At 37.2% G+C, this 17,982-nt stretch overlaps 1 long non-coding RNA gene and 1 gene segment (V, D, J or C); both read left to right on the forward strand.

The window, feature by feature from the left end:
- Window positions 1-315: 315 nt before the first annotated feature.
- LOC148157819 (T-cell receptor beta-1 chain C region-like) lies at window positions 316-5,119 on the forward strand. The segment is given in 6 exon segments: window positions 316-523; window positions 1,255-1,306; window positions 2,506-2,847; window positions 2,939-2,962; window positions 3,054-3,160; window positions 4,899-5,119. Coding segments are annotated over 6 exon segments (714 nt in total).
- Window positions 5,120-11,651: 6,532 nt separating this feature from the next.
- Window positions 11,652-17,129, forward strand: LOC106909324 (uncharacterized). Its single transcript, XR_015764046.1, has 4 exons — window positions 11,652-11,946; window positions 12,028-12,188; window positions 15,892-16,185; window positions 16,262-17,129. It is a non-coding gene; the product is annotated as an uncharacterized LOC106909324 (long non-coding RNA).
- Window positions 17,130-17,982: the final 853 nt, after the last annotated feature.

The following is a 17,982-nucleotide window of genomic DNA, read 5'->3' on the forward strand; positions in this document are numbered from 1 at the left end:
GTTTAGACAACTTCTCTCATGTTGTTAAATCAACTTCCTGAACTTTACTTTATGAGTTAAAATCAATACAGTTTTCTTGTTGACTTAAATTGCATTTTCAAGGCAGCAGGTAGATTTTCATTTAAACCACCTTCAAATCATCTTTATCTTGTCCAAAAGTCAGGGCTTTCGGACAAGATAAAGATGAGAACTTACCGCAAGATACAAATACAGGAATGCTTACCTACCTTTAGGTACAGTAAGCCACACCTCGAGCGAGGAGTGGCCAGCAGACACATCATATTCTCTGTATGGTTACTTTATATAAGTGTGCTACCTTTTATTGTTCTGCTGCTTTTCTTAGCTTTCTCAGAAATAATATCATCAGATGTTACAGAGCTCACCTCAGCTCAGTCCGCAGCTGCTGACATGCACAGAAACAAAGAAACCTGGAGAACAAAATATGAAGAAGAGAGGTGGGGGTAGGAAAGAAAAGCAAAGCACCAGGTCTGGTTTCTGTATGGTGCATTTTCACTGTGGGGACAGTGAGGCACAGTGATACAATCCAGTGGAGTTGCTATGCAAAAACCTGCCACATTTAATATGTTCAGTGTGGCCTTTAACCTATTACTATGAAAACTTTCACTCAGATCCAAATTAGCAATTTTTTTTATCGCTGTAAAATAGTTCATTTCTACAAGATAATGCAAAATCAAAAGTAGATTTGTGACTTCTTTTGTTTTACGGAGCTTATGTTTTCCTTTAGGGTCTTTGTGGAAAAATATCCTTTTAGTGGCACACTGGAGCTGAAGCCCACTTTGGAACTGAAATTAAAAGAACTGTTGTAGGTAAGTCAAATGGCAAAAGGCAAATTATTTTCATGTGAAATCCTGTTAAAATTACAGTTTCTCTTAATGTGGTCTTTATGATTTGACCACAATCAGTTTGTGCTTGAATCTAATTAACAAATGTTTGGGGTTTTATCTCAACTGGAGAAAAGGAAAGTTAGAGTTTTGTCTTAAAGGGGATTTGAGCTTTGTTCAGTTTCACTGTGTAGGAGATGTTTACTAGGCTCACTTTAGTGTAGCAACCAAAGTCACTGTTTTTGGTAAAAAAATAAAATAAATAAATCCAAAAAAAACATTATTTTTAAAGATTTGTTTGTAGTTCAGTGCAAATAAACTACATAATAACTCTAGCTTTGGTGCTGTTTAAAAATCTGGGGAAGAAAGGGGGGGTCATTTGGAGTTTTTGTCAACTCAGTGAACAACTGTGAGTTTCCAATCGAAGGCAATCTTCGGAGAGGGAACTAAACTTACAGTTTTAGGTAAGATGTACAGATTTTCTAGGAGAAAATTTTATATTTCCCATCTCATCAAAATAATTCTATTGCCATAGTTTAATGATTACAGTTGAGAAATGTGTAAAAAGTGAATCATGGTAAGTTTTTCTTTGTCTGCTCTACAAATGAGGAAAAAAAGCTACAACTAAAACTGAATTTTAAGGATAGTAAGACGCAAAGGAATAAATGTTTTTCATTTAATATATTAGCTGAATATTTGAATCTGGAATATACACAAATAGCCATGAATTTATCAGCCTAAACTGTTTAAAAACTGTCAACAGGATTTTCAGTGTTTAAATTTGAACACTCCTTTTTTCACTCTTTATTATAAAAAAGAGTGAAAAATCAATTAATATTAATAGTAATTGTTTGAGAGGCAACTTTTGGTATCATAAAGAATTCATTTATTTACCCTGTCAATCAGCATTTCTTTACGGTTTGAAAATTGAGTTAGTGTTGCAATAAATACCAGTTTTGTCACAAACAAAATAAAATTAAAGCTGGTCTGCTTTTGAGTCTCAAACTAAATTGGCATCTCCACCTTTCCTCTCATTGCTTGACTATGATAATGTCATTCATATAAATGCTTCAGGGCCAGGCTTACATTCTCCTTCTTTATAACAAATTTTATAGAGTATTGTGATTTGTAAAGAGTGCTGATTTTTGTCGCCGAATCCTCTGTCTCATTGGTGAAACGACTGCTGGCATTGTCTCATTACAAAGTCATTCTACGCAACTTAAATTTGTATTTGAAGTGCTAGAAAGGACAGCAGATTTCTTCAAAGTCAGTGAAACAAAGATGTTAAAATTCCACCCATACTGTCATAAAATAATCTTTCCAAATTCAACTGAGAGAATATTTAGAACTGTTAAATAATTTTAAGGTTTGCCTGTTTATCAATGATGATAATCATCCTGACAGGATTTGACACATATTTTATCTTTGGGGTTATTGTTCATATTTTATGTGTTGAGTCCTGTTATGATTTTGCCTCAGTGTGACAAAAGGAAAACAAAGATAGATATAAAACAAAGGGACATATCTGTTTTAGGTACACACTCTATAGAAAACTCACTTGCGTTTCCTGAACTTAAAAAAATGGGACAGACTTTATTTGAGTAAAATTCAGTTACTAAGATTCCTGTCAAAAAATATTAGTATTTCTTTTCTTTGCCTTCAGAAGTGAAGACTACTCCCAAACCACCAAAGGTCCAAGTGTTTCCACCCTCTGAAAAGGAATGTGAAGGCAAAACAGATGAAAAGAAAACAAAGACATTAGTGTGCTTGGCTTCTGGGTTCTACCCAGACCATGTGACAGTTTCCTGGCAGATCAACGGGTTTGATGAAAAACAGGGAGTGAAGACAGACGATGCTGCCACGATGAAAGATGATGGTAACTATACCATTATGAGCAGGTTGAGGGTTACTGCGTCAAAGTGGTTGAAAAAGGGCACAAATATCACCTGCATTGTCAGCTTCTTTGATGGGAATAACACCGTACCCTATCCAAACTGGGCAATAGGTGCATTCATTTAATCCAAAATATTTTAATATGAAAGCCAGCAAAAATGTTGAAAACAAAATAAACTTACAGGTTCTTTTATTTCCATCAGGACCAGGAAATGAAGCAACAAGAGGTAACTGTAGCTTTGGGTTGTTCTTTACCGTGAAAAACAAAATGTGTTTTATTGCTGTGTTCAGGGACTAAACATATTTTCATTTCTCCAGAGAAATATCTACGAACCATGCAAAGTGCCAAGCTATCCTACACTGCTCTGGTCATGAAGAGCAGCATCTACGGCCTCTTTGTGCTGCTGTTGGTGTGGAAAATTCAGGTTTGCTCCATCCAACTGTTGTGTTCTGCAGTGTTTGTAAAATGTGTCCATTAATCATTGTTTTAAATGAATATTACTCTTTATGGACATGATAGAATCAAAAGTCAAAAGCCTTTTATTGTCATTGAGTCTCCAGCACCAAGATTCAGAGTCCATCACAAAGGGTATAATGTAAAATAAGCATAAAAACAAGAAAAAATGGACAATTCTATCATACACTAATCTAATTAAGCATCAACCGACTTTGAAACCCTTTTCAATAACAAAAATGTGAATAAAACATCTGTTGTTTAGTGAGGAAATACAAAGGAACAGTGACAAATAGGGGTTAAATAATTTTCAATTATGTTTTTAAATGCAGTAGTCAAAGTAATTTAAGTTAAATACAATTCATCTTGTAAGTGAGTTACATTGTATCCGCCTAATTATCTTCACAATTCATCAAATGGATGCTACGGTTAAACATGATTTAAAGAAATAACAAAATGTGGATATGAAATTACTGATGGAGCAAACTGACCATGAGAGTTTAACTTTCTTTTTCCACACATAGTCAATGTGTACAGATCAATAAACCCAGTATGCAGGGTTTTGGAATTGAATTAGAAAACACAATATCTTAAAAACAGCCACAGACATTTATACACTAGGCGCTACTTATTAAAAGCTAATTTTCTCAAAATTAATAAATACCTTACAGGGTTTCCCTCAGAAAACTTGTTAAGCCCGGTGGTCGGGGCATCGAGTCGGTCTACCGGCGGTCCACCATGTTTTTGTATTAAAAGATGTTAAGTTGACAGAAAATATTAAAGTACTACTGTGTAATTATATGTTACAGGAAAACATCTTCAGTGAAATGCTATTTAAATCCACTAGTCTAAAAACAACAAATTTGCACTTCTGTTTAATCCAAATTAAGTCAGCAGCTCCGTCAGGCCCCCAAGAGCTTCAGGGGCCCCATAAACGCTAATATTTTAAAACAGACCACAGATACATAAATGTAATACTTGTTTATCGAGATTATCAATGCTGTTAAACTTGATTCAATTTCAGCATACATAAATTAAAAGATTTTAAATTGTTTAACAATTAAATGTGTACGGCTTTAAATGTATAAACTATAAACCTATCCTTAAGGATAAATCTGCTCTGCTAGTGAAATGCTCAGAGCAACAGAGATGCTTGCAGCCTGGCTTTTTTTTTTTTTTTCTTTTTTAAAGGCGAGGCCGCCAGGCTTATAATACACTGGCGGAAACCCTGCCTTATACTTGCATTTTAATGTAACATTTTACTAACCTTAAAACTTGTTCATAATTAACCTGCAAAATACAAAACATTTCCTGATAATTTTTTTTTAATTATAAATAGTAACACCATATTCATTTTATTCCCTAAGACCACAGATACATAAATGTAACACTTGTTTATTGAGATTATCAATGCTGTTAAACTTGATTCAATTTCAGCATACATTGAATCAATGTATGCTGAAATTGAAGCATACATAGGCACACATAGGCATACATGGGCAATTTTCTTTTATACATAGAAAACTGCCTAAAACTTTTGAAATTTGAACTTGGTATTAATAATAAATATAATTTTATTATTCATTTTTTTAGGACCTTTAAGGACACTTTACAGCTAAAAGCCAACAGACTCCGACACAGATTTCAAAGGTTACATATAGAAAATTTATTGTGACTACATCATTAATGTTTTCTCCTGTTTTTTGCAGGCTTCATTCAAAAACAGCCGAACTGAGAGTTGAGCTGAGGAATATGGTTCTTCCATCAATCTCTGTTCAAACTTTTTACTCTGATTGTTCAAGTGTTTCTGCTTTGCATAATAAATGTTACTGACAGATTACAATACTGATAAATAATTACATAATTCTGTCAAATCTGCTAATCTGCTGCTTTGTGCCAATTTTTCCTCCTAATAAATCATTTAACGTCACATCTGAGACTATTGCAATTTCTTTTAGAGTTAAAGTGTAAAAGTAAACCGCCAGCATGAGAATTAGGTGCTGCAAACATATGAGTGCTTAAAATTACTTCCATACTCAATACAGGAAGAAATTTTTAGTCACTTAATCTGTAGCTTTTTCAGAACTTAGCTTTTTCTACCTTACTTGGCTGAACCCATCATTTAACAGTCAGAATTTTTCTTCAGAATTCATTTTTTAAATTTTTACTCATATTTTAGATTAGTTTTCACCTAATAGACCATTGTATTCTTTGTGAGCAAAACTTCAGTGTTGGTAGAACACTGAAACACTGAAGGTTGATGTGTAAATGCCAGTGAACCACATCTCAGTATAACAGGAAATCCTTTTTCTCGACTATGTAGAAGAATCAGATTGAGGCTGCTGGTGCAGAGGAACAAACCAGGCCAACAGGGCCCGCGTAGGTGCTGAGAGTGAAACGGATGCGGTCTACAGGGCGAGCTGCAGGATGCTGAGGAGCATTTTGCAAGCGAAAGCACCTGGCCAACCACTCCTGTGGCTTTGGTGCTACAGCACAAACAGCTGGGGGTGGGTCAACTGAAACTGCAGTGTGCGAACTCAGCAGCCATTTCATCTGAGTTGCTGCTTTTCTGCTGTTCCTAATTTCTTTCTGTCAAATAAAAACAGCTCAGTTAGTGCAGCAGACAATTTCTTTAGTTTTTGCCGTTTTATTTCTAATTCAAGACAATTCATAGAGTTATGTATCATCTGTGTAGTTATGGTAACTAATCTTATTACTCGTTATAACCTGAGCACATAAATATATCATATAAATCATATATAACCAGTATCTACATGCTTCTTTTTGAACTATTTTAAAGTTTATGTCATACTTCTGTGTCCATCAGTACCTCTAAAGTACTTTGGGATTTTATACATACCTGGATGAAAAGTACTATAGAAATAAATGTAATGTACTATTTACTTCTTCCTGGGTGTTTATGATGTTGGTTCACTAATGTTACCCTTAAAACCTCAGGTCTTTAGAAAAAATTTGCATTTTTTAGTAAACAGATGTTGACTCTTTGTACTAATTTGGGGATGTTTGGAGTCAATTAGTGATACTGGGTTTAATTTTGTGGGTATCAGAGTAAAAGGGTGCACTGTCAGACTTTAAAAAAAAAAACACTATATCTTTTGTCTTTCACGTTTATGTACTATTTTGTGTTGGTCTGTCATATGAAATCTGAATAAAAGATGTTGGAGTTTTTTGCAGAAGGATAAATGTAAATGAAGTTCAAAGGGGTATAAAGTATTCATACTTTTGCAAGGCACTGTTATTTTATATAACAGTGCCTATTAAAACATAAAGTTTTAATAATTATTAAAACTTTATGCTTTAATAATGTGAAGTTATTAAAACTTCACATTAATAACGTCATTAATAACATCTGACTCATGTCTCATGTCAGATGTTGGACATGAAAATAAGGTGCCTCCATCTGCTGGAGCAAGCTATCCAGTGCACTGACACAACTATTTTTCCAAGTGTGATAGGATTCAGGCTACACGTGTTGAACGAAACACATAATCTCCTTTAAGAGAGTCTATTTCATGACATCTATTTTAAAAATATGTAGCACACAATGACATGGAACAAGAAAATATACGTTACAAAAGGAAATAACAAAGAGAGAAGAAATTTTAACTTAAAGAATGTTTCAAAATGAAACTAATTTGTTGCTGTCAAGTTTCCACTGGCCGATCACCGATCTATAAAAAAATCTGACTTGCTAATTTATTTTGTGTGTGTGTGTGTGTGTGTGTGTGCGCGCAAAATATAGCGAAAAGTCACTAAGTTGTCAACCATGGGGTGACTGTTGTAAACCTTGCATGGGGAGATGACCTGGTAACAGTCAGGCTCTCAGGGAAGATCAAAAGTGGACAGTGGCTGATTTTTGTGACTTTGTAGGTAGATAAGTTTGGGGGATAGGATCGGTTCCACATAGGGTTGCCACCTGTCCCGTAAAATATGGAATCGTCCCGTATTTGGCTGTTCCATATTTCTATAAATGTCCGATAGACATGCCTATCACACACATAAACACTAAAGGCCCCAATATCCTCGGGCGTACTGTGCGCAGGGGTGCTATAGAGGGGAAAAGTGATGACAATTCTAGGGGCCCTGATCAACAGGGGGCCCTCAACAATTTAATTATTTATTTTTTGTTAATAGAAATTTTAAAAAAAATTGTGGCCCTGTCAATTACACAATTAATTATATTGTATTTTCAAAGATTGTTTTTAGCAGTAAAAATGTAATGTTACCACTCCCAGATCAAAAAACACACATCCATATTTGCCCTGAACTGCCCTATCTGTGTTAAATGGTTTGTTCCTGCTTGGGGCGCATCAGAGTGACGCTGTTCAGCTGCAGACAGTGGAAGACACGAATGATTGTGGCAGTTACTATGCTGCTAAGAAAAGTTATAAAATCAGGTTTTCATAAAAAAAGAGAGGGAGAGAAAGAGAAAGGCAAGAGTGTTGATTTATAACCCAGTTTTTCTCCGAGAGGTGGGTAGACTGTGTGAGATTATCAACCATTTAGCATAATTAGCTTAGCTACAGACTACTGTTTGCCTCCTTTTCACTAGCATTTGATGAATTAAGGGGAAAAAATTACCAACATATTCATATATTTAACTTGTCCCTTGTACCTTTTACCACTTAACAACAGGTGAGTCAGTCAGCAGCAGTCATAACCCACGTCCCTTGATAGGTATTTTTCGACAACTTATGTAAAATTAACCACAGACAACTTATGTGAGTTTTTACCAAGCTTTCATGAAAAGAGAAGATGCAGCGGACCGCTCCAGTGAGCTTCCCACTGCGCGTCCTGATAACTTCCAGTTTGAGCTCGTCTTTTATTATCAAGGAAAAGAGGGAGGATAGGAAAGCAAGACGGGAGAAGCAAACTCCTTCTGCACACAGGCAGTTTCTAAGATAGGGAGTATTCCGGTTGATAAGAAGGCAACTGTGGAAACATAATTTAAGGCAGTGTTGTGGTACTCGAAATTGGTCTTGGTCTCGAGACCGGTCTTAAGACCATTTTTTTGATGGTCTCGTCTCGGACTCGACCGCATTTGGTCTCGTTCTTGTCTCGGTCTCGGGCGCTGAGGACTCTGCATTTTATTTCAAGACCAGTCAAGACCGCAACTGTGAAAATACCACTAAACGTGTAGCATACTGTCCAGTTTATTTGTTAACATCTTTGTTTTCAGTGGATGCAAAACGCACCGATTAAATTCCAAGCAACTACGTGTTTCTATCAGATTACCATACGCTGTCAGGATAGCATACATGCAGTGAGTACCATGCCAGCGCATGCGCATTAAGTCCGACCGTCAGTGGAGTTGTCAGTATACGCAACAAGTTATGACGAAAATAAGTCATTAAATTATTTATAATGTGACATAATATGATAACTAGATAGATATACATGCGTTGTCGTGGTTTCAAAGTGTGTTTAAAGCAGGTCTGGCTGCAGCTGGATGCCATACAACTGTTAATAACTGTTAATAATGATCTACGTCATGATTCTATGTTGGTGATTAAATAAAGTCATATGGTAATGACAGCGTATGCATGTCTGAGCTAAGCGTATGACTATCTGACAACGTATGACAGAACACCGTGAGTTTGTGCTAAGCGTATGACGATCTGACCTGACAGAACACCCGTTCTTTGTTCTAGTAATGCTCTGTGTACACTGCATCATTATTTAATTTAATTATGTACGTTGATATTTAAATTAACAAATAACTAAAACACAAGAACGAAAGAGCATGCACATTGCTCTTTGATTGTTTTTGTTCAAAGTGGCAGCTGTAATGTCTGCCATGGTGTCAGACTACCTGGCTTCATGTACTGGGACAGAGAGTGAAAACAGTCACAATGAGCGCCTTCTGTTTGGTTACTTCTTGCTTGTTGCTCCTTGGTCAGTGTTCGTAGTTGAGCGTTATTTACAATCAGGGCATTGCCTCAATTGCTATGTTTAATGGTGCAACAGTGGTGGTTTCTTATATGAGCAATATGGGCAAATGTCCAGGGTGTTATGTTTTTAGGAATGGCACGAGACCATCACACATTTTAGCACAGAAATGGAATATGTAATATAGGTAAAATGTATTAAGTATTTAATATCTAGGTGTTTTTATGGGAATATGGATTTTTCAGATTATTTTGAGAAGCAATTTCAATCATATTTTACATTTTATTGTGTCATGTAGCGCGGGCCACTGGTCTTGGTCTTGACTTGGTCTCGACTTCCCTCGGTCTTGGTCTTGACTTGGTCTCTGACCCTAAAAGTCTTGGTCTTGTCTCGGTCTTGATACACTCTGGTCTTGGTCTTGTCTTGGTCTCGGGTTAGGTGGTCTTGAACACAACACTGGAAAAAAGGATGTTGATTTTCCTGAACAGCTGATGCACCGACAAACCTGACTGTGACAGAACATTACTGAACCTAAAAATTACTTGAATAATCACAATGCATGTAGAAATTTTTCTTTTTATGTTGATCAAATGTTTTACATTAAATGTTTTGCTGTGAAGGCTATTTTTGCAGTGGTGCTTTAAATAAATGCATAAAATATTTATTTTCTTAGGTATGTCTTTATTAGCTCTCAATTGTGTCATAATATCAATCGAGAAAGAAATTTACTGCTTCCGAAAATCTAAACCATCTGAATACATTTTACCATCTACATTAATCAACTTGAAATGAAGACAAACAGGAACAGCAGGTTTGTCCTGGTTTGCAGACGAGGTATATATTTGTTTAAGGGCCGATGAAATGGGGTCCAGACACAAACACAGTTTAATCTGAAGATTCTGGAGGATGTATGAATAGGTATGTTACCATGAAAAAACATTACTGTATGATAAGTTGTTCCAAAGTTCTCAACAAACTATAATATCGTTCTTTTGAGACCATTTTTTAAATGATATAATGGTAATGACGAAATAATAATGCAAGAACACATTCTCAAAGGTCATTAAACTTTAAATTCTAATGAACATTTAACACTGGAACTGGAAGACATTTTTAATATCCAGAATAAATAAAACTAATGAATTTTTAAGTCTTTTTAAACAAAATTGCTTTTCAAAATAAAGTCCAAAGACAGACCAAAGTACCAAACTGAAGACTTTTATTATCCAGTTTTTGGTATAAAGAGAGAAAAAAAGAGAAACAATAAATCATGCCAATGGAAATGATTGAGTTTGTTTTAATTTATCATCTGATTAATTGATTTATTGATTATTCTGACAGGCCTATGTGTGAACATTAGACTAAATCCTTAAGTATGTTGAAAAGTCAACATAAATGAAGTACCTTTCAGTTTGTTATGGTGAATAAAGTCTAGCAGCAGATGATGTTCCTGCAGGTCCAGATCTACCTTCATTACTGCTGAAGCAACAAAATACAGTTTCAGTGATAGTGACCAACATCTATAACTGCCATAATCTCCTGAAGATGCTTGTCGACTTCGGCATCATAAAACTAGATCGGCATCATAAAACTAGATCAACCTGGGTTAAAGTTAAGACAGACTATCAAACTGTGTGACAGTAAAAATCCACGCTTAGCTCCCAACAGCTAAAGTAGCAAAGCTGACATAACCTGAAATCAGTTATAATTACTCCATGTCTCATTATAATCGGAGAGCAAAGTCTGCAGGTTTAGCTCCTACTTACTTCAGAGGACAGACCACCGGGACGTTCCGTCTTGCTTTTGGGTTTGCCTGGCTATTTTTCCAGCCAGCGAACCATTCCGCCACCCAGTGGTCCTTTTTCAGACCACCTAGTCTCCTGTACCGCTCAAAAATGCGCAATATGTCTGTAAATCATTTTAGGATATTATAAGGAAATGCTGAGATATTCCGTTTTCCACGACCTAAAGTATTTGCCACTTCGGCACAAGCACAGTGAGAAACGTCAGAGGATAAAAACACTAGACTCAGAGCAAAACTCAGATGTCCCATCTTTTACTAGCATGTAAACGCATCATCAACACACAAATCTGGGAGCTTCCCCGAAACGTGAAATGAGTCTCAAAAATAGTTGTGCACTCGTAACCGGATCTGTGTGCAAATGCAGTTTTGTGTGTGCGTACCAGGTGATTTGTGTGTACTTTTTCAACATGTATAGGCGTAGAAGAAGGTTTATTTTAATTTTAAGGTTTACAAATCCAGTATTACACACACAGAGATATTTTTACACACACACAAATCTTTTTACAAATGCACAAATCTTTTTACACACGCACAAATCCTGTTACCCACGCACAAAACATTTTACACACACATAAATCTTTTTACACACGCACAAATCATTTTACACACGCACAAATCTTTTTACACACGCACAGATATTTTGAGACTATTTTCACTCCTTACATTTGAGCATAACAAGATCAATGAGCAATACAATCCCATTCACATTCAGGTTCGCCAGAATACATTAATTCCAACTCATGAATAGCTGCAATGTAAACCTAAGTAGATAGTTTCTGCTTTTTGTAACCGTAACCCAGCTGTATTTTATTTGTTTGTTCTGTGTTATTTGCTTTTCTGTATTGTTTTTACTTTATGGGTAGTGTCCCTTTAAGAGCAAAGTACGACATCACTTTACGGCAGTGTTCCGACTGCAGTTACTAGGGAAACTCCCGGGCTTTAGAGTTTCAGAGCTGCTGCGGAGTAGAGACATGCCAGTCTCTGCCGTCCTTCTGCATAGCGCTTGACTTCTTTATGGCTGATATATGATGTTTTCCTGCTAGGTGAGCATGACTGGAGATTTGTAATGTCGTATGTGTTCTAATTTTATGTACCAAGTCATCGCTAATTCTGTAATGTTTTAGTGTTAGGTTCTGGGGTTTTTTAGGTGGTCCTTTGGTTGCTGAGTTATCTCCCCACTAGATGGAGTCCGAGAGGTGGCGGGCTGGGGTTTCATGGATGATGTCATCCTCTCACCGGAGGCTGATCACCTAATTGACGGCAGCATAAGAAGGGTGGAACGCCGGTACTTCGACGCCAGAGTGTCAACCTTAGATGACCGCGGTAAAGCTAGCCGGCTCTGACTCCAGCCGGCCCAGCACACAATATACAAGTGCGCGGTCGCTCAAGACATTATGGTACACCCATTTACGTGCTGCTTTCACAATAAAAGCGCACATCCGGTCCATGTTTGAGCTACTCAAATCCAGCCGCAGCATTTGCAAACAGAAAATAATATATGCTGAGAAACTAATACAAAACTAATACACACACATATATATATATATATATATATATATATATATATATATATATATATATATATATATATATATATATATATATATATAAGTTGCCGTGCCCATTGCTGAGAAACTCTCTGTTTCCAAAGACTGCTACCACTTCTGGGTGACAGAGGAACAACTCTAGAACAGGACCAGAAAGTTGCAACTAGATCTGATGTGTAATTTCAAAATAAAAGACCATTAAAGTAGTAGTTTAGATCTATTCCACCTAAGTTGCTGTGCCCATTGCTGAGAAACTCTCTGTTTCCAAAGACTGCTACCACTTCTGGATGACAGAGGGACACCTCTAGAACAGAACCAGAAAGTGGCAACCAGATCTGATGTGTAATTTCAAAATAAAAGCCTATCAAAAATGTCATTTTTTATCTTTTTCCCCTAAGTTGCCGTGCACATTGCTGAGAAACTCTCTGTTTCCAAAGACTGCTACCACTTCTGGGTGACAGAGGGACACCTCTAGAACAGAACCAGAAAGTTACAACCAGATCTGATGTGTAATTTCAAAATAAAAGCACTTCAAAAATGTCATTTTTATCTTTTTCCCCTAAGTTGCCGTGCCCATTGCTGAGAAACTCTCTGTTTCCAAAGACTCCTACCACTTCTGGATGACAGAGGGACAACTCTAGAACAAAACCAGAAATGTGCAACTAGATCTGATGTACAATTTCAAAATAAAAGCCTATCAAAAAAGTCATTTTTATCTTTTTCCCCTAAGTTGCCGTGCACATTGCTGAGAAACTCTCTGTTTCCAAAGACTGCTACCACTACTGGGTGACAGAGGGACACCTCTAGAACAGAACCAGAAAGTTACAACCAGATCTGATGTACAATTTCAAAATAAAAGCCTATCAAAAATGTCATTTTTATCTTTTTCCCCTAAGTTGCCGTGCCCATTGCTGAGAAACTCTCTGTTTCCAAAGACTGCTACCACTTCTAGATGACAGAGGGTCACCTCTAGAACAGAACCAGAAAGTTGCAACTAGATCTGATGTGTAATTTCAAAATAAAAGACCATTAAAGTAGTAGTTTAGATCTATTCCACCTAAGTTGCCGTGCACATTGCTGAGAAACTCTCTGTTTCCAAAGACTGCTACCACTTCTGGGTGACAGAGGGACACCTCTAGAACAGGACCAGAAAGTGGCAACCAGATCTGATGTGTAATTTCAAAATAAAAGCACTTCAAAATAGTCATTTGTTATGTTTTTCCCACCAATTTGCCTTGCACATTGCTGAGAAACTCTCTGTTTCCAGTGACTTCTCTCACTTCTGGGTGACAGATGGACACCTCTACAAGACAACCAGAAAATATCAAACACATATGATCTATAATTTCAAAATTAAATCCCTTTAAAATAATACGTTTTTATTTTTATATACACAAATAAGTAGAAAATGTAAAGAGCTGCCTCACTCAATCATCTTATTTATATACAGATTTTTCTATAATCTCCTATACATGTACTACTTATATTCAAACCAGATTTCAAAACAGGTGTGACACTAAACAATTTGTGAATAAAAACTGAATGCAATGATGTGGAGGTGGCAACATATAATATTTTATTCGTAATAGAACATAGATGGCAGATCAAAAGTTTAATCTGAGTAAATGTAACATTTTACAGGAGATATATGTTGAGTCAAAATTTCACAATGTCTATAAATCCCCAAAAAGTTGGAACACGGCCATTTTTAACACTCTGTGGCATCTCCCCTTCTTCTTACAACACTCAGACGTCTGGGGACAGAGGAGACCAGTTTCTCAAGTTTAGAAATAGAATTGCTCTCCATTCATGTCTAATACAGGCCTCTAACTGTTCATTCGTCTTGGGCCTTCTTTGTCACACCTTCCTCTTTATGATGCACCAAATGTTCTCTATAGGTAAAGATCTGGACTGCAGGCTGGACATTTCAGTACCCGGATCCTTCTCCTACCATGATGTTGTGATTGCTGCAGAATGTGGTCTGGCATTATGTTGTTGAAAAATGCAGGGTCTTCCCTGAAAGAGATGAAGTCTAGAAGGGAGCATATGTTGTTCTAGAACCTGAACATAGTTCTCTGCTTTAATGGGGCCTTTCCAGACATGCAAGCTGCCCAGGCCACAAGCACTCATGCAACCCCATACCATCAACGATGCAGCTTCTGAACGGAGCGTTGATAACAACTTGGGTTATCCTTGTCCTCTCTAGTCCGGATGACATGGCGTCCCAGTGTTCCATAAAGAACTTCAAATCGTGTCACACCTGTTTTGAAATCTGGTTTGAATATAAGTAGTACATGTATAGGAGATTATAGAAAAATCTGTATATAAATAAGATGATTGAGTGAGGCAGCTCTTTACATTTTCTACTTATTTGTGTATATAAAAATAAAAACGTATTATTTTAAAGGGATTTAATTTTGAAATTATAGATCATATGTGTTTGATATTTTCTAGTTGTCTTGTAGAGGTGTCCATCTGTCACCCAGAAGTGAGAGAAGTCACTGGAAACAGGAAGTTTTTCAGCAATGTGCACGGCAAATTGGTGGGAAAAACATAACAAATGACTATTTTGAAATGCTTTTATTTTGAAATTACACATCAGATCTGGTTGCCACTTTCTGGTTCTGTTCTAGAGGTGACCCTCTGTCATCCAGAAGTGGTAGGAGTCTTTGGAAACAGAGAGTTTCTCAGCAATGGGCACGGCAACTTAGGGGAAAAAGATAAAAATGACATTTTTGATAGGCTTTTATTTTGAAATTACACATCAGATCTGGTTGCAACTTTCTGGTTCTGTTCTAGAGGTGACCCTCTGTCATCCAGAAGTGGTAGCAGTCTTTGGAAACAGAGTTTCTCAGCAATGGGCACAGCAACTTAGGTGGAATAGATCTAAACTACTACTTTAATGGTCTTTTATTTTGAAATTACACATCAGATCTAGTTGCAACTTTCTGGTCCTGTTCTAGAGTTGTTCCTCTGTCACCCAGAAGTGGTAGCAGTCTTTGGAAACAGAGAGTTTCTCAGCAATGGGCACGGCAACTTATATATATATATATATATATATATATATATATATATATATATATATATATATATATATATATATATATATATATATATATATATAGTGTATTAGTTTTGTATTAGTTTCTCAGCATATTATTTTCTGTTTGCAAATGCTGCGGCTGGATTTGAGTAGCTCAAACATGGACCGGATGTGCGCTTTTATTGTGAAAGCAGCACGTAAATGGGTGTACCATAATGTCTTGAGCGACCGCGCACTTGTATATTGTGTGCTGGGCCGGCTGGAGTCAGAGCCGGCTAGCTTTACCGCGGTCTTAGACCGTACCTCCAGCCCCTCAGAGTTTTTGCTCCGAGTTTTTTTTTTTGAGATCTGCCTGTTTTTTGTATTGTGCTTCATTGCGGGTTTTTTGCTCCCCTCAGGATCCTACCTCATCTGGTTGCCTGACTACTGGTTCTCCAACGACGTCAAGGGATCTTACCCCATAGATGCCTGAAAGCCAGACCTCACCAGTTACTGTAAGATTCTGCTTGCCATTCAGAAGTCTCCGACCGGCCGTTCCACCTAGACTCAGCCGCTTACAAGGACAAGCCTCCCTGTCCGCCCTCCAAAGCCACTCACCGAACCACCAAGCTCCTCCGAGAAGCAGATCCATAAGTTAGAAAGAACTCCAGGACCAACCAACCTCCTCCAAGCCGTTAGAACGCTCTGATCCAGTAAGTTTACTTATTCTCATTCGCAATCTCCCGTTTCCCAGTCACCTGAACTCACCTCGCTTCTCCATCTCCTCAGTGCACCCAGATCAGCCGAGCAGTCTTCCGGACCAGCCTTCCTTTAAGTGTTGCTTGCTGTAATAAACCTTTCATTTTTTTTACATCCGTCTCTTTGGTGTTCTTGCATGTGGGTAAAATCCGTTAAACCCATCATGACATTTAGAAACCAAACTCCTGTTTTACCGTGGGTATTGTGAGTTAAAATGACTGTCGAGTTTGTCGTGTTAAGTGAAATATTTCATTTTCATCTATGTTCATGAGGTGCTTATTATTTTATGGAGTTATATTCCTGATAAAGAATCTTAAGTGCTGTTTTAAAATGGAGCTCACCGCTCTTAGTTACTAGGGAAACTCCCGGGCTTTAGAGTTTCAGAGCTGCTGTGGAGTAGAGACATGCCAGTCTCTGCCGTCCTTCTGCATAGCGCTTGACTTCTTTATGCCTGATGTATGATGTTTTCCTGCTAGTGCATTATTGTGGCCGACATCGGGGAAAGGAACACTGGGAAGGTGCTCCTGTGCCTGCGGAGGAAGAGAGAGAGGCTGCGGAGTTTCTGTGTCTGGACATCGGCTACCATCGTCATTCTGGGTCGCCATCCCAGCCAGGACAACCTCTTTCATCGTGTTGTACGCATCAGACACACACACAAATATAGAGCTCTATATGAACTATTTTTTTGCTGGCCAGCTTCTTTTAATTTAATTTTATACTTATTTTTTTTTTTACCAAGGACCCTGAAAGGATTCTTTATAATCTAAGGTTTTATTTTTCTTTCTCTTTGTGGGTTTTTCCAGGAAAACTGTATGACACTGTTGAGACGAAGTTGGATGTGTTTCAGTCCAGTAACTTGTAATAAACATAACTGGTTGATAGTAAACTGCTATCTGAACCCGAGTAGATTCTGTTCTTTGGTTACATAACCAGCACTGATCAGAAAAACATTGGAATTGACTCTCAAGTACCTGTTGTGTACATTCGGCAAGATTGCAATGTGGGCACACTGAGCTCTATTCGTGCAGCCCTTAACCAGCTACATAAACTGGCCCTTTACACATAATTTCATTATTAGGTGGGGATTGGAATATGGTCATGGACGAAGCTCTTGATTAATGCCCAAACAAATTTGCAAATGCCCATCCAAACCGGATTTTGTCATAACTCGGGACTTATTGACTTATGGAGAGACAAACATATTAATGAAAAACAATTCTCTTGGTTTAAATCAGATGCATCAATCAGATGTAGAATAGATTTTTGACTAGGAACAGATGATATTCTCAGACTAACATCAGATTGTAATATGTCTCGAACTCCTCTGACGGATCACTGCAGCATTAATTTATTAATTACTCTTCTTCCTGAGAGTTTGAGACATAGAGGGTATTGGAAATTCAATGCAAATCTCTTAAAATATGAGCTGTATTGCCGGGAAATCAAAGAATTAGTGAAAAAGATTCTGTTAGAGAATTCAATAATAACCTACACCAAAAAATGGGAATACCTAAAATATAACATACGGGCTTACTCTATCTCCTTTAGCAAAAACTTAAAAAGAAATAATGACCTGGAAGAAGTAAGGTTAGTAAAAGAGCTAAACCTATTATGTGTTAAACAGATGTTGACTGATGCAGACAAAAATAACCTCCTGACCCTACAAGCTAAATTAGACTCAATCTATGAAAGAAAGGCCCTGGGAGCTTTTGTCAGATCCAGAGCAAAATGGATTGAGGAAGGGGAAAAAA

This window comes from Poecilia mexicana, unplaced genomic scaffold, assembly GCF_051168715.1.
Source record: "Poecilia mexicana isolate PSO_F unplaced genomic scaffold, ASM5116871v1 scaffold_8, whole genome shotgun sequence".
Classification (NCBI taxonomy): domain Eukaryota; kingdom Metazoa; phylum Chordata; class Actinopteri; order Cyprinodontiformes; family Poeciliidae; genus Poecilia; species Poecilia mexicana.